The 17,700-nt window shown below is 39.2% G+C and overlaps 2 protein-coding genes across 2 annotated transcripts in view; one reads left to right on the top strand and one right to left on the bottom strand.

The window, feature by feature from the left end:
* Positions 1-6,594: 6,594 nt before the first annotated feature.
* On the top strand, positions 6,595-14,413 carry coq5 (coenzyme Q5, methyltransferase). The gene is made up of 7 exons (XM_034871287.1): positions 6,595-6,856; positions 7,850-7,999; positions 8,097-8,321; positions 9,518-9,624; positions 10,315-10,403; positions 11,239-11,350; positions 13,051-14,413. Exons 1-7 carry the CDS (start codon positions 6,655-6,657, stop codon positions 13,150-13,152), a joined length of 987 nt encoding a protein of 328 aa, XP_034727178.1. The 5' UTR covers positions 6,595-6,654; the 3' UTR covers positions 13,153-14,413.
* Positions 14,414-14,852: 439 nt separating this feature from the next.
* Positions 14,853-17,700, bottom strand: part of znrf3 (zinc and ring finger 3) — a 67,014-nt gene continuing 64,166 nt past the window's right edge. Inside the window, exons 7-8 of the mRNA XM_034871283.1 lie at positions 17,390-17,492; positions 14,853-17,275 (exon numbers count right to left, since the gene is read on the bottom strand). Of these exons, the coding sequence (XP_034727174.1) occupies positions 15,654-17,275; positions 17,390-17,492 (1,725 nt within the window). The 3' untranslated portion in view covers positions 14,853-15,653. The remainder of the gene's footprint in view (positions 17,276-17,389; positions 17,493-17,700) is intronic.

Below are 17,700 nucleotides of genomic sequence, written 5' to 3'. Positions count from 1 at the left end.
CACACACACACACACACACACACAAACACACACACACACACACACACACACAGGGTGTAACACTTAACAGCTTAACAATTTTGTATAACTCTTCTAACTGCCTCATGAAGACGATGAATACTTGCTGCCAAAAACCAGAATTCTCACATCCAAAGAGTTATATAATTATTTATCTTTTGGATTCATTATGCAAAGTACTAATGTTTCTTTTTGATGTGTTTAACACAACAACTAGCTTTCTGAGAAAAGGCGAACAGGACATGGAAATGATACACGGAAGGTAGATATCACAGCACTTTGGGGATGAATCACTCGCCGTAAAATGCAAAGATCAGAGAGAGAGAGAGAGAGACAGAGAAAGAGCACGCTCACCCACTTGTTCTCTCAGCGCTGATGTGGATTTGGGTGGAGAGATAAGTAGCGTCGTTCATTCGAGGGGGGGGGGGGTGGAACAGTTTACAGACAAACTGCCATTTAGGGAGGCTTGGGAAGATCTGAGGGCTTTTTCTGCTCGGTCGTGGGTGGGAGTCTTTCCGGTTAGATGGTGTTCAAGTGCCTTAAGGATCTCCTCTTCCCTTGTCTCAGATGCAGAACATCTGTTTCTTTCATGGTCCCTCACAAGAGTCTGCACTTCTTTAAAAGAGTTTCATTCCGACATAGGATTTCTACCACTTAAATGTAAAGTTTAAAAAAAAACATCAGGCCCCATCTTGTACAGTGATTGAAAGCATCAAATATTGTATTGTTTTTAAACATAGCGCACTCAACTGAACACCTCTCCATACTGGATCTTTAAAACAAAATTATTACATGATGGACATGAGATGATGATTTAGCTTTTTTTCAAAATGAACACAGATTTTGGAATAAAAGTCTTTTATGTAGTATAATGGACAAGGCTTTAAAATAAATTGTTTTTAATTTCTGTGTTTGCTCTTATGTGTAGTCTTGGACATTTACTGAACATATTGTTCACATTAAGTTGTCTTTTGATTACAGGGAAGGGGGGGTATTGTTGTATATTATGTAATTCAGTGTGGGAATGATATTTATGTCTGCTTTCATTTTGTGTCTCACCAAAGCATTTAAGAGACCGGTCTAAGTACTTCCTAGTCAACTTGGCGTAAAGGTGAAATGCATTTTTTCTCTCCTTAGACAGCCGTAAATTGTTTAAATTCTACAAGACAGTGCAGACCTGGAACTCCTCTACTTGATTTCAGGCCAACAGGTTGAACGCAAATAATATACACAGACAGAAATATATCCAAAAGCACTCAATGGTACTATGCACAAGCTGACAGCAGGTTCGTAGCTGTGATAGTTTTCTGTGTATTGCTGTGACATTTAAACTACTTGTGAAAGGTCAGAATCTACTAGTTGGCCTTTGGCATTGGCCTTTCCTGTCTTGGGACTGGATGTTTCTGCAACTGGTCACCCCACATTCTTTTTCACTAATAGTAGAAAATACAAATAAACAAGGCTTGAAACATCAATGCACTTAGATATGATTCTACTTAAAAGATGAACTAGTACTTATTCCCATTTGCATTCAGTTTCAGTGAAAAGTTAGTAAAAAGTACTTTGTATAGCAACCTGAGCACTTGAGACAGAAGGTTATAATTTACACATGATGCAGCATCCCAGTGACATCGAAGATTTATAGTTCTCCAAGAATAAGATACAATTTGATTCCCATGAAAGAGATGGAGAACTTTGATTTCCCCATTAGAAGTTTATTAAAATGTGACTGTGTGCTATATTTGCCTGTCTGCTCAGCTGTAACTCATGTTAATTATTGCAAGACAAGAGCACATGCCCCTGGGTCTGTGATGTTCAGAGCAGACCATGCGGAGAGGGACAAAAAAACAGCATAAATGTGAGCGATGGGAAATTAATGTGCGTTCAAGTCAAACACAACCTAAAAAAATCTGACAGTTAAAATCTAACAAGACCATATTTGTTTGGATTGCCTGGTGAATTATGCAAACTCCCCTTTTCTGTCCCGTTCTCCAGTCAATTGGAATATTCCACGCTATCTTCTGAGCGGTGGAAACGTTCGTTTCCCAAACTGTCGTTGATGTAAATATCCTGTAGTTCTCATGATATGAAAACGACACCAGAAGCCCAATAGGAAATGACCTGGAGGGGCCAAAACATTGGTTTCATGAAATTGTAAATAGCAAAATAGTGAAATGTTTAATTTATACAGTAAATTATTGTTTTTTTGTATGTGAATGGGATATAATCTATCTTTTGTATAAGTGAAGTATCTTTGTAGTTTTATTTAATGTGTCCTGGTTGCAAAATAAACACTGTATGCATGTTTCTTACGCTTGTGTTGGTCTTGTTTTTTTGTGTTGTTTAATCAAACACCATTTTTCTTTCATATTCGCACACAAACAGTATGTACCCAAGTGGCTGAGAAGCATATGAGCCACAAAAAAGGGATCAAGGTAGTCTCATTCCTTCAGTCTTTTCCATTTAAAAAAAGAATAGATTCAGGCTGCAGTGTGTGCATTGTGGGAAATCTGCACCCCCTCCTCCTTTTATTAAGCTTAATGCTTATCAGCTATGCAAAATGAGTCCCAGACTGTTTGGAGAGAAGATTTGGAGGTCCAAGTGTAACCCATTGGTTCCGCTCCGGGATGAGGTCAAGCATGCAACCTGCACATTTTAGAGGGTACAAGCAGCAGTTCAGCTCTACAACTGGAACACGATGACAACAAACAAACAGCTGGAACACTTGGAATGTTTGAAACTATGATTTCTTAGTTTATTAACAGGTGTTTTGTACTTTTGTCAGCTGCTCACTTTGTTGAAGGGGTGGTTTTGTTTGGGAAGAACTGTGCAACAGTATGTGGTCGCTATTCTTTGGAGAGACAACAGGATCCTGTGCAAGTGCATGTGCAATAGTGAGGGCACACAATTTGTCAAAAACACAAAATTTCAACTTTCTAGGTTTCCTGAAAAATGTGGTGACTGTTAGGCCTCCAAAAATCCCAAATCAAGTTACCTGCAAAAATCAATTTACAGCAAAACCTTTGTGCAGAACTTCTTTAGTAATTGCGTTATCATGTTGATGCTCTACATTGAAAAGCCTTTCAGAAGTCAGGGGAAACAGAGAGCTTTGGGAAGGGCAGGACAGGCCCACTGGCTGCCCTCTTCCCCACTCGCTGACTGATATAATCAGTAGCCTAACATTGTTCATGAAGCACAATATAGAAATTGCATCACTATGCCAACTGAATCATAATGAAATAGGGAACACTAGTTAGCAGATTACATATTCATATTCATGCATATTCATAAAAACACCCACATCAGGATCACCTCACCAAGCACGGTGTTACTGGCCTTATATTTTTGCCACAGAGAAGACAGAGGCCAAAGCAGTAATCCACACAATCATTTGCCCAACAACATCTCTTTAGTACCTGGCGTGCAGGCTCAGAATTAATCAATAAACATCTTACTCTGTAAAACCAACAACAACAAAATATCCTCACTCCAGTTTGACCACCGCATGAATAAAATCAGCTGTATTGCTGGTTTATCCCTCACACGACAGCCACGAATCCACCAAACTAGTTTCTCCATTAGTCACAAACATGGAAAAACCGAAATTTACCAAGGTTAAACCTGAAAAGTGGCGGACTCTGTCTGTGTGAGGGCCAGGGGCGGAATTACATTTTTAAAAAGGGCACCAGCTGCATGCGGAGGGGCACTAGTGTACAGAGAGTTACAAAATAACAAAATAAATCAAGCCAAAAACATAATAAATATTGCAAGACCTACATTACAACAACAACAAAACAATGAAATGTAAAAAAAATTAAATGAAACAATTGATAAAAGTCAATAGAATTGAATTGAATGAAAAAAAACAGGGATAAAAATAATGTAAAAAAAAAAACATTATTCAAATGTAAAGACTAAGATTTTAACATAATTATTTTAATCAGAACATGCTTTTTTAGCATGCGTCAGCCTATTTGGAATTGAATCATGTGTTTTTCATCTGAAAGGCACCAAGGAGTATCGAGAGGGAACTTGAACATATTTCATCTTAAGTTCATTTGGGAAGTGTTTCATGTTTTATAAGAAACACATGTATTCCAGTAAAGCAACAGGGGAGAGTCACTGCAGGGGGGCCTCTAAATTATTGTAAAGTTTTAGAAAGTTTTTTTTTTTTCAAGATTACAATGTCTTAACATGAATTCAACATATTATTAGCAAACACAAATCCTCACTGGCCTTTAGGTAAGATAGCGTTACTATGGAACTCATGCCACTTCTAGGAAAGACCTGCCCTTCGGTAGCATTCACACACTACAACTGGCAGGACATCCATGCTTACACAAGGTAATGCAACCCCATTTGTTAAGGTCCTATCCCCTGACCAATCAGCTGTCCTATCCTTACCCACTCAAGGTCAATGCCTAAATCCAACCAATCAAGCTCGCTTCATAGGGTGGGCCTTTCCTAGAAGTAAAGTGGGTTCCATAATACGCGTAAGGCAGCCATCCACAGATACAGTTAATAGGGATTCACTGTGCCACATGTAGGTGTAACATGAAAAGATGATTTATCAAATCATGCCAACAATTATTGTGCATTATGCTATGCAAAAAAGGTATGTATAATGGCTGAAGGCAACCCTACACATTTTTGTAGACCGGATTGTATACAATATATACAGTAGGGTGTCCCTCCTCCATCGCTCTTTCAGTTAAGGGGTCCTTGGTTAAAAAACGTTGAAGACCCCTGCCCTAAAGGAAACTATAGCAGAACAATGTAAATGATTCTCTTACTCCCTCTACTGGTGATAAGATGTTGGAGCACATGTCTTGAGAGTACCCCCACAATGATGCTTGGCACTAATGGTAGCCTAGTAATCTGTTTTTGCTTTCTTGGGTAATACAATAATCTCTTTTGCCACGACAAGTCAAAATGTTACTAAACATGTTGAATGCATGCTTTGACGTAGAATACTGTTGACTGTTGACAAAGATCTCTTTGCTGAGGTTCTGTAGTGCCTCCTACATTCATTCTCTGTCATCCATACAACCACAGACACATATCAAATCATTGCGGCCCTCCCATTGACCTAAAATATGTGTTTTTTTTTCTCAATAGCAATTGTGCAGCTGTATCAATAATCCTTAGCTAGACTCAGAGTCTTATCACCACTCTGGGTCCCTGTGAAAAAGCCTCGGCCTGCAGACCCCCTCCCTCCTCCGGTCAACCTTTCCATAGCCAAGGAAATGAGAGCGATGTAAGATGATTCCTCTGAACCCGATTCGACCAGTAATTAAGGCAACAATGGGACAAAACATGGCCGTGTCTGGTTACTGTCAGAACAAGAAAGTGAGAAGAATGGAAAACAAAACCTGCCCCTTTCTGCACTCAGGGTACTGAAGTCAGGTAGAAGAGAGAGAGAGAGAGAGAGAGAGAGAGAGAGAGAAAGACTGTTAGGGGAAAAAGGAGCAAGTCTCACTTGATGGATTTGGAAAAGAAACGTGTGAAAGAGGTTTACTGGCTGTGCAGCAACTTGTCTGTGTTGAGCCTCCTTGCTCTGCACTATCGTCTATGACCGTTGTGTAATTAAGGCACTGTCATGCCCTTCAGTGGTTTAGAGTACATGCATTGGCCTGTTTAATGCTTGAGATTTTCCATCTATTATTTTAGCTTTATACTGCTGAAAGCTGTTTATATACACTACCTTTTCACCTCTGTCTTCGGGACATTTGATTTGTGCTGAATAAATAATTAAGAGCCATTAAGATATTTTGTGTAATCATTGATGTCATTTACTGTGCAGAAATGTTAAATATTCACAGCAGCTCCAGTTTTTCAAATGTGTTGATTTCTAGCTTTTTATGTCATAGTAAACTGGATAGACTGAAGCTCAGATGGTAGAGCTGGTTGGTTATTAACATTTATTTAACATGTTGTACAGTTGGTGATGTGATACACTGCTCCTCCTGTCCACATGCCAACATGTCCTTGAATAAGAAAAAAGTGTAAAAAAGGAGGAGGGGGGGGGGGGAATCATTTATCACCATTGTTTGACATTTACACTAAATGTATCAATTAATCACAATTAAAATTAACAAAGTAATCATCTGACTCAGATTTTGTCTTGAACGGACAGTATATCTATTATAATGAATGAGTAAATGTAATTTGATTCATAGTTCCACATGGATTGCCTAAGTATTAAAAGGGCCAAGGAACTGCACACATTGACAGGGCCTGCTTCTCTGTAACCTGATTGTTATGCACATTTGATAAGGAATAGCCTAAAACTTGAAACAAGCAACCCAGGGTAGGAAATAATATCTTTCTGTAAAGTAGGCCTATGTAGGAAAATACATCATAAGAAATTGTTCCTCAAATATCCCTTTTTTCTTTTTATTGTTTATTTAATTGTTTTTATTAGGCCACTATTATTATTTTTGTTATTTTATATATTTATTTTTGTCTATTTTTCTAAACTATTTACCTACGGTTTCCACTAGCACGTTAATTGTTGTCATCATGGTCTAGTCAAAATCATGGATGATGTATTAAAAAAAATCAAAACGCAATGAAGATGTTTCCGTCGCTAGTGAATGACGACAGGAAGTCGCATGGTTGCATAATTCGGGCAACATGGCTGCACCCGTTCGACTTCTGCTTCGCCGGGTGATCCGTCTTTCTCACAGATGTAACAACGTTACCGCTGCTGGAGTTTCAGCACGGTCCCGTTGCTGTTGGGGACCGTCGACCTGTCGTTGTTTTAGCGATGTAGCCGGAGACAGAAGCACACATTTTGGGTTTGAAACGGTGCCAGAGACAGAGAAGGCGGAGAGAGGTGAGCAACGTCCCATAGCATAACAAACTTAATTGTAAAATGTCGCTATTTAAAAGTTAGTTACCTATCTGTAAATGTTTTCATTGTTAGGGACGGGATGCTACATGTTTTTGGAATCGTGAAGATCTGCTGGATAATTCGGCATACTATTGATCCATGAAGAGTCACAATAAAACCTCAGAGTAAACTTTTAAAGGTCATTCCTTATGCTTTGCGTTAGTATTTAACGGGGAAATGTACCACAAAAATATAAAGTGCTGGATTCTGTGTCTGCCGAATTTAAACGCGATAGTCTTACGTTTTAAGTCGTATTGTAACTGTAAAGTTGTTTTACCAAATTTACACGTAGGATATTATTAGCAAACTATTATTATTGTCACACTAATGTTTTCTTGAATTTTCTGGGATCTGCTGTTGACTTTACGTGTGTGTGTGTGTGTGTGTGTGTGTGTGTGTGCGCGCGTGTGTGTGTGTTGGTTGGTTAATATTCACTGAACGTTATGAACATAACTTTTTTTCATCAAATTGGTGCTTGCCATAATTTAGGTAGGTTCATGGTAGGAATATAATACAATTTTATTTACTTATAGTCACATAATTAACCATACCTTTTACAATATACAAATTTAAATAGTGTAGATGTTATGACACCAGACATCCCATTATCCCTTAACATAAATACACTTAAAATTAGATAATAAACTAGATTACTTGTTAAAAGTTTGATACATACCTCGAGTACAAACTGAATACATCACACTATAGGCCTGTTCATTGGCCTATTTATTTGTCACTTCGGAAAGAAAAACACAGTTCAAATGAAATACCACTTCCACTTGCACCACAAAACGTAAAAGCTTTAAGGGAAAAACATTTAAAAACATCAGAAGTATATTAGTACATGAAAACCTGAGTGCAATAGAATATCGATGGTTTGTTCAAATGGTAAACAGCTTCCCGTGAGACCAATAATCTCTCTTCTTGCTTTTTCAGTGTATAAGGTGTTTAAGAATGTGGCACAGAAGTATGATACTATGAACGATGTCATGAGTCTGGGGATTCATCGACTGTGGAAGGACATGCTGCTGCACGTCATGCACCCACAGCCCGGGGCGCGGCTACTGGACGTGGCAGGTGGAACAGGTGAAGCAGTTTGTGTGCACCTCAGCAAAGCATCAATTTATATCCCCCACTGGTAGTGTTGCACTTATGTTTTGTTGGTCATGATCCTCCCCTGCAGGTGACATTTCCTTCCGTTTCCTGGAGTACGTTCATTCTCAGCAAGAACGGCAGAAGCGGCGGATGGCACGATCCGTGCAGACGCCATCTTCACAGGACATTTCCAACGACTACTCCGCAGAGCACGAGGACACGCCCCAGGAATCCAGGGCTGTGGTCTGTGACATCAACAAGGAGATGCTGAACGTGGGCAGGACGAGAGCCGACAGCATGGGCATCAGTGCTGGTAAACTTTTGATTGTAAAACTTGTGTCATGTGTGCCTGAACAAGACTTTTGGTCCCTAGGTTTTCCCTCAACTGTACAATACAACAGATCTGCCAAATAATTACAATTAAGAAGATTTTATCATGTTTGACACTGTCATAGAAATGTTAATTTAACTATATGTTTATTATTGATGTCGTAGCCACGGTATAGGTTGTGTTTCAACACCTGTAGGGTGCATATTAAGCTGGAGTCTGGGTGTCCTCATTTCCTGCATTCTGATGAATTTGTCTGTAACGATTTGTCTGTCCAATATGTGGCTCTTCTACTGCATTAATGTATAGTAGAAAGCACCTGTTCTAAATATTGACGGGGATGTGTCAAACATTAGAGAAACATATCAATGTAACAAAATCCAGTAAAACTCCACTTTACTTTCCATGTTTTGGCAAAACCTTTATTACAATCAGTGGCAGGAGCCAGGAGGAGACAAACTGTCTGTCTGTAACAGTCTCTTAATCCTATTAAGACAGCTTAAATGTTAAGAGCAATGTCAGGCAAAACTTTAATATGTAACATTTTAGAGCATCCGCTCTCACCTGCATGTGCTAGAGAAGAGGTAGAGATGCTGACTGACTCTGAGCAGCATGGAAAATAATCACAACAAAATAGATCAGTGTGGATTTCCCGCTTTCCCACCAATGGTCGTAATAACTCACTAGATCTGGAACATAATCATTTGAAATATGAGATATGATCAAATGCAGAGTGAGGTTCCGTAAAATATTTGCATGCAAAAGTATCCAGTGAAATAAGCTGTGTTTACTGAGCTCAGAGTGTATCTGCGGAGTTGTGACTCAAAACGTTTCAACTGAAATTGGATGTCAACAGTATCAGATCATTTTTATGCATAGAATATAAATGAAATGTGTCCAAACATTCCATTCACACTTGTGAGCTCAGCACACAGACAGAGCAATTTAAGTGTGTGAGAGTGCAACCATGCAGTACCTTAACAGAGTACATCATAATTGTTGCAGGATTACGAAACCAAGCTATTGGTAGGAAACTTTCACACGTTAGCAAACTGGAATTAAAGCTACAAATGCATCAAAACTGCGATCAACCTGCAGCTCTTGGAATCTGAGTAGAAAGCAAAATTAAAATGAAATAGTCAACATTTTTTGACTTGAGTGTCTGTGCCTGTGTGCGTCAGGTCTGTCGTGGGTGGTGGGAAATGCAGAGGAGCTGCCCTTTGATGATGACCAGTTTGATATCTACACTATCGCCTTCGGCATTCGAAACGTCACCCATATAGATCAGGTATCTGACCCGACCATTACTACTGCTTTTTTTTAAATGCACAGAGGATCCCATGAAGCTCTGCTCTTGGTGATACCAGCCTGTTAGTAGAGCAGCGTTAACTGCCAGTGTGTCACATTGTGTCTCATTAGTGTCTAACACTGAGCTGCTAACCGCTTTATAGACACCAGTACTGTTTGACAGATCTGTTTGATCAATTGGGTTTGTCAGAACAATGTGCAAATAAAAAAATCTGTTATAAATCTGTGCCATATGTTGACTCACATGCTTAAATAAAAAGTAATTTTAGGTTTTACTTAAGGTTACACTTCCATCTCTTGCCCAATCATTAAGAGAACTCACAGTTAAACTTATTTTTGTTAAATTGCTAAGTGTATTTAGAGCTGCACTTATTGTTTTCATTATAGTTTGACAGTTTTTTTTAATACTTAACAGATTTTTTGTGTGCTGTGTATTACGTGTGAGAAATTTATGAAAAATGCACTTTTGCAAAGTCCCAGCTGATGTCTTTGAATTATACAAAATACAAATTATACTCAATTTACTATGACATTGAACATGAATACGCAAGCAAATCCTCACATTTAAGGATCTATAACCAACACATATTTAGCATGATAATGACTTAATTAAGAATTAAAATTGTTGTTAATTTGTTGTGTTTCTGTGGCTACTCATGTCATTTTGTAGGCACTGCAGGAGGCTCTGCGGGTCCTAAAGCCTGGTGGCAGGTTCATGTGCTTAGAGTTCAGCAAAGTGACAAATCCTGTATTGGCAAGGTGAGGAGGAGTGTTCACATGATGGATGACTTGGTGTAAATATGAATCAGTCTTGTGAATCTCCAAAGGTCTCTGGAGATTTATTACTGCAATCACAAATCCAACAACAAATTTAAACAGCTGCAACATGTGTTTTCTCCAGGAGGTTGTTGTGTGCAAAGTGTTTATCCAAGCTGCTGTAAAAATGAATAGAAATTGAGTTTTTCAGTGTCACCATATTCTAGGAGCGATGATTTGTGTTTAGTAACTTTGTCAAATGTGGTACATATTGCATGTATCATCTGCCATGTGTGTTACTTGCTGAAAAGCGGAGAAAAGAGATCTAAATTAAGACATTTCCCAAAAATCTTCAGTCTTACTAAACACAAATGTGTTTTTGTTCAGCTTTTGTGTTCTTCCGTGATCATTACATTTGACCAGGGCATTGTTCAGTCACTTTGTGTGGTTTAGACGAACAATGCCCTTCGCTGGTTTTGGGTTGAACGTCAAAGCACTTCAGCAGATTGCCTGTTAAATGTAACCTGGCTGCAGTACTATAGAGCATGGAGAGCAAACCTTGCCATGGAGGGCCAGAGGAGGCTTTTAGACTGCACAATCTGATTAGCTTAACTTAGCTGATCTTAATAAGAAATGTGTTTGACTTTATAAAAATGAGCATTTCATTAAAATAAAAGTTCTGTTTAACTTCATATAATGACACCTGTTCTGTGTAGAAAGAACACATCCCAAGCATAGGCTTAGTATATAAAAGATTTTGGAAAAACTAGTAGTATCAGCTCTGAGAACGGAGCTTTTGGGTACCCTGGTAACTTATAACCGGTTTTATTTTCTTTAGGATGTATGACACCTATAGTTTTCAGATGATCCCAGTTTTGGGAGAGGTGATTGCTGGAGACTGGAAGTCGTACCAGTATCTGGTAGAAAGCATCCGCAAATTCCCGGAACAGGTAAAAAAAAAAAAAATATTGTATTTCTGACAGGATTCATCTCAAGATAGGGTTTTTTTAAATTTGTATTTATTCCCCTTTTGAGACAGCGATTATTCAGTGTATATGCCGAAATCCTGAAATGAAATTAAAAACATTATAAGACACCATCATTGCCATATCAAAGTTCTTATCAGCAACACACTTCAACTAACATAAACAAAGGACAAGCAAGATAATGAATAGTGCCTATCCAAATGCAAGTTTTATTAGAAATAGTAATATCAGTAATACACAAAAACAAAAAACCTCAATCTTTTTCCCTATCATGTCCCTGTCAATAAAAAGTAATACAAAAGGCATACTATAGAATGTCAAAAATGTCTTAAAAAGTCATAGCATAAAATGTCATAAAAAGCTCATAGTATAGTATGTCATAATGTTCTAGTATAGTAGTCGTAAAAATTACTTTTATAGTTTGTCATAAAAAAAGTAATAGTATAGACTGTCAAAAAAGTCTGAGTATAATATGTCATAAAAAGTTTTAGTATAGTATGTCATAAAATGTCAAAAAGTAATAGCATGTCAAAAAAAGGTTTTGGATAGTAGGTAATAATATAGTATGTCATAGTATGGTATGTCATAAAAAGACAGTATAGTATGTCAAAAAGTAATATCATGTCATAAAAAAGTTTTAGTATAGTAGGTCGTAGTATGTCATAAAAAGTCGTAGTATAGTATGTCGTAAAAAGACAGTATAGTGTGTCAAAAAGTAATAGCATATGTTTTAAAAAAAGTTTTTGTATAGTAGGTCATAGTATAGTATGTCATGTAAAGTCATAGTATAGTATGTCATTGCATAATGTCATAAAAATGTTTTCGTATATTAGGTCATAGTATAGTATGTCATAAAAGGTCAAAGTATGTCATAAAAAGTCATAGTATAGTATGTCATTGCATTATGTCAAAAAAATGTTTTAGTATAGTATGTCACAGCCAATAAGGATTTGGGGTTGGGGGGGTTAGTGCATAGAATGGAGGGAGAGGGGACAGGATGAGGAGTCTTGCTTGAAAATACTTTGAACGTCAACCAACATCGCTTAGAGCACCTTTAAAGTCATAAAAAAGTCATAGTATAGAATCTTATAAAAAGGAGTTGAATAAGTCATAAGAAGGAATAGTATAATATGTCATAGCATAATGTCAAACAAGTTTTAGTATATTATGTCATAAAATGGTCAGTATGTCATAAAAAGACAGAAGTCATAGTATGTCATAAGTCGTTAGTGCTAAAAAGTCAGTGTTAAAAGAAAAACAAATCATAATATAGTATGTCATAAAAATGTTTAACTTTAAAGTGTCATGAAAATATAAAGTCTGATAGCAGATATTCGATTTATAATTTTATTTAATAAATAATTTCTACAATGTAAAGCGGCAAATAATCAGTTAGTTATTTTACAAATTATTTTTTCTACTGTAACATGATAAATGATGTGAATGTTTAATTAACTAACAATCTTTGCCAATTAATTTGTTGTTGATTGACTAATAAACTATCTGTTTTAGAACTTTTTGACACATTGCCAATTTACATTTCTTCAAGCTTCCTATCCTTTTATCAGTTTTTAATTTTTTAATACCAGTCTGACTATGCGGTAGTGTCACTTTGTAGATTCAGTATTGGTGAGTGACTTCCGTTTGTGCTTTTTCTTCTGCAGGAGGAGTTTAAACATATGATCGAGGATGCAGGTTTCTACTGTGTGAAGTACCACAACTTCACCGGTGGGGTTGTGGCTCTTCATTCAGGTTTCAAGCTGTGAGATGCACTCTTGACACCTGTAAGGGAAAATAAAATGCAAAAAGACGGGCACTGTGTTTTAGGCTTTTCTGCCTGTAGAACAAACGGTCTGCGAAGTTCTCATACATGAATTTCAGAGCATTCATTCCCAGAGCTCCTGTTTGCAGATGTCGCTGGACAATGACAGAATATCAGCTCAGTGGACATATGTATTAATATGTATTAATTTATTATTTACTGCCGATGGTCTCGGTTCAATTAAACTTCAGTTATGACCAATGTTGGTGTAATGAATGCCTCACTGAAAAACAAAATGTCACAAAATCGGGAGTATCAGTGTTCTGACTACTGGCAAGTGAATTAAACCATGGAATTGCAGTTAGTTTTGAATAGTTTTTATCATATTTATGAAAACAAATAAATGTGATTTTAGTTTCTGAATGGATTATTCTTACAGCTACGAAAGGCAAACCAATTATCCTACTAACTCTTAGAAAGCATAACATAAATCTCAATGCAGATAATAGAAATGAGGACACCACAACATGACTTTACTTGAATAAAACTGTATATTTTACAGATCTTTGTACACTTTAATTACAAAACTGTATGGTACTAAAGTTTTAAAATCAGTTTTTTGGTCAGAGAAGATTTAATATTCTTGTGTGCAATTACCATGTATATACAAAGTCTCATGTTAGTGATTTTTCTCAAAATAAAAAGCAACCAAATAACTCAAACGTTCATACACTCTGAACATAAGACATGGCTTAAAGATAAATATATTAGTAAATAAATATTCAGAGAACATATTTCCATTTATGAAATGTGTTTGCTATACAGGTACAGAAATATACACGGATTGATTTCTAGCCTTTTTAAAACATTTGTAATGGTAATGACAGAAAATAATTATATTCTTAAAAAATATTAATTTTTGTACACATTTTAATCTTCTTAAGTGCTAGAAACAATGACAAAAAAATTAAATAGTGACTCAAGTACCCCAAAATGTTATATTTGCAGTAGGTACATATCTCTATGCAAAAGGCAAGTTTAGATTCTCACTTGATTACAGCACTGGGTTAACCTATAAATAGGGTTATTTCAGAAAGTTTTCCTCTGTAGAGAATGTGTATATTTCATAGAAACAGTATAAAAACAGTCTGCAGGACAAACAGAAAGGCATGAATGACAAACGTTGATATCGCGAGTATGTATTATGCATGGCACGATATGATTAAAATGGATACACTGTGGTATGTATAACTGCATCATTTAAATCTTTTTTTAAAGTCACAGTAAAATAAGGAACCCTTATGAAAAATGAGTCTTTTCCGGCTACTTTCCTTTGGCCTTTTGATACACACTAGAACCTTTTCAAAGATATTTATTAGAGCATGCCTCATTGAGGAAATTGGGCAAGTGACAGCAAGAATACACTTTTAAGGGCTTCCAAACAAGAGGTAGAGTGCTACCCTCTACTTCTGAAGAAATGTACCAACCCCGTGACACTGTCACTTTCAACTGGAGTTCATCTAAAAGTGGTGCAGTGTCTTTTAGATTTTGCTACAAATAACTTACCAGCGTAAGGCTTTCATGTTGCTCTGGCACATCTCATACAGGTAGGCCACTACTGGACAGAAATGTAATGCATAAAACAAATTCTGTATTTATATTGAATATAGACCAGTGTCAGCCTTGCATTCACATTTCTATGCATTTCATCTTGTAATATATAGCTTCTTCTCCTCAGAGAAATGTGTGGGTCTCAGACACTTAGACCCATTTCCCTGCTTTTGAAAAAAGAAAACAAAAACAATCATGTCTTTCTGTTTTGGTATAGCTATGTCCGTACAACCTATTTGAGTTGGTGGTTGAAGCTTTACAGGCAGTCAGTGTTCATGTGCGATGTTTGTGGATTAAGAGTGTACTTTTTTTTAATACCGAAAAATTCAACGATCTTGAGCAGATGGTGGAATCTAGATATCTTGTTCTTGATATAATCTGGAGACAAAAAATCTCACAAGAAATGGGCCCGGATTACAATGAAGAGGCCTAACCCTTGATGGCAGCAGACAGTCTGCAAATAGATGCCAATACCAACCTACTTCTAGTTTCAGTTAACTTCCATCCATATTTGTAGTATCACTTTGTCTCAGTGCTATGGTAACATAGCTTGGTGCTGAGGCGTTTGTGGCCACAGGAATGAACTTGATACAATGTCTAGTAATGACAGGCCATTTCAGTAGAAATCCACACAATCGAAGATGAGAACATTCAGCGCTCAAAGAGCAAGGTTAGAACAAGGCAGCTGAGGGTTTTAATGATTGACTGACTGATTCGGTACCAAATACATACTTTTGACTGAGTCCTTTCTCTCTGGGCTCTAGTTCAAATACCCACACCTCCCTCATTTGTTGAACTACTGCTTCCCAATGCAGTGGGACAGGCAGAGAGCTGAGGGTGGAACAAAGCCCGGGTCTCCTCCTCCTGAGGGTACGGCAGACCTCTAAACTGTCCTTAAGTGAAGTACCCCTCTCTGGGCTCGTGTCGCTCCCCCGTCCGCACCTCTGCCTCCACTGTGACACTAATGGGCAATAAGCTGCTCTGGGTTTCTGCCCCTGTGGATAATTCAAAATCTGTGTCCTCGGGAATTATGGGTATTCTCTGGTTGAGTTCACAGCAGCCCTGTCCAGAGCAGGCCTCTGAGTCCGCATGTGCATATTGCACATTAACAGCGTAGTCCTCGGTGTAGCGCCCCATTGTGGCCCTGTGCACCTTCATCTCTTTATAGAAGCAGCAGGGCAGCCCTTCGTAGCTCACCTGCTCTGAGGAGGGGCACATGTGCTCAGGAGAAAAGTAGTTCTTGGAGGTTGAGCTCTGAAAATCCATCCCCCTGTGAAAGCGTGCTGTGGCCAGAGGCCCAGCTTGGTCCGAGTCCTGCCCTTTACACTCCACATTGGGAGGAAGCACCTCGAAGCAGCAGCTACAGGCTGCAGCCCCAAGCTCCCCCGACTCCTCCTGTGCCCCTGTTCCCCTGTCTGCTGCGGTAGCCTCTGGAGCTCCGGCTGAGGTAGTGCTAATGTTGCTGTTCTCCCTGGGTTCCAGTGATGAGCGACTGCTGTAGTTGGGCTCCAAACTGCAGTTGGAGAGGTGGTCCCCCGAGTTATATCCCGGAGCTCCCGGAGGGAGCTGTAGGCACTCATGTCCCAGGGGAATAGGGGATAACGAGTCCTCAGCAGGAACTGGGGTGCAAGCGGCAGCCCCTGCTTCCCCCATGGAGCCTCTACAAGGACTCTTACTCCGGTAGACGTAAGGGTCGTAGTCGCTGCTTAGTGAGCTGCGGAAGGTGGAGCAGCTACCGTACACCCCCTGGTTGCTGACTTCAGTACAGTCCAACATGGAGTCGCTGGAGGAACAGTGGCACTGGCCTGAACTGCTGCTGCTGCTGTCGCTGCCAGGGCAGTCGGCAAGGTAACCACTGCACACTGAGCGGTGGCCATGGTAACAGCTCAGGCCGGAAGTGCTGCCGTTCTCACCTATCCTCGAAGAAGAGGCAGGTGCCATGTGTACCACTGTGGGGTATAACAACCCCTGCTGAAAGGCCCTGCTGTGGTGGCCCTTGTGGGCCCCTGCTCCTCCACCAAGCTGCCCTGCCATAGCAGGCCCTTGGCCACCCTCAGGCTGCTGAGGGAAAGTCAACCCCTGAAAATAGTAGTGCTGGTACATAGTCTCATACTGCGAAAAGCAGGCTGGTCGGGAAAAGTTGCGACCATGGAACTTGGGTCGTTTAAAAGCAGCGTGATGCGGCTGTGCTGGGTAGGCGGGGGGTCCGCGGTGTTCTAATCCGCAGTGGTGGGGGTTGAGTGAGTGGTCCAGATGGAGGGTGGGGTGATAGCTCCGGAGAAAGGCAGATGTTGATTGGGGTGTGTACAGACCTTGAGGATCCGGGTGCTGGTCCACAGTGAGCACGGTGATGGGGTTGCCGTGGTGGTCCATGCTGGTTCTGGTTGGGTAGGCTGTCACCTGGCCAGCACGGTGCACCCTGCCGGGATAATGCACCGGCAGCACCACTCGCTGCCGGCTGTGGACTGGGTTACCAGGGTCCATGCACGCTGGTCCCGGATTCCCCTTCTTTTGCTCTGCGAAAAGAAATACTGTAACATTTAGTCTCACAAAGGAAAATTAACTTCATGAATGAGTATTTTACCTGAAGTTAAAAGCAAAATTTTCAGAGTTGCTATGCACCAACTGACCGATGATGTTGTGTCTACAGTGGGGACAGGTGTGATGCTGGAGCAACCAGGGGTCGACACATTTCTTATGAAATCTGTGAGCGCAGGGGATAACTCGCAGCTCCTGTAGGGAAAAATTAAAATAAAATGTTTAAGTATTTCCAATTAATATTGGTAATGTGTGTGCTAACAAACTTCCTACATCAAAATTAAAAAGATCTGCAATGTCTCCTAACGGCAAGTGAACTAAAACATCCACTTCTAATACCCAACAAGTCAGGCAAATGCTCAAAAGGTTTTTGTTTTTTTTCTGGCAGTAATCCTGCAGTATT

This window comes from Etheostoma cragini, chromosome 5, assembly GCF_013103735.1.
Source record: "Etheostoma cragini isolate CJK2018 chromosome 5, CSU_Ecrag_1.0, whole genome shotgun sequence".
NCBI classification, from domain to species: Eukaryota; Metazoa; Chordata; class Actinopteri; order Perciformes; family Percidae; genus Etheostoma; species Etheostoma cragini.
The sequence above is the reverse complement of the archived record's forward strand: the minus strand, read 5'-3'. Positions and strand labels throughout refer to the sequence as shown.

Excerpts from the sequence above, each read along its gene's own strand:
- coq5 (XM_034871287.1), top strand. The coding sequence starts at position 6,655 with ATGGCTGCACCCGTTCGACTTCTGCTTCGCCGGGTGATCCGTCTTTCT. Across the intron at positions 6,857-7,849 it reads GACAGAGAAGGCGGAGAGAG|TGTATAAGGTGTTTAAGAAT; the intron begins GTGAGCAACGTC and ends TTGCTTTTTCAG. Across the intron at positions 10,404-11,238 it reads ACAAATCCTGTATTGGCAAG|GATGTATGACACCTATAGTT; the intron begins GTGAGGAGGAGT and ends TATTTTCTTTAG.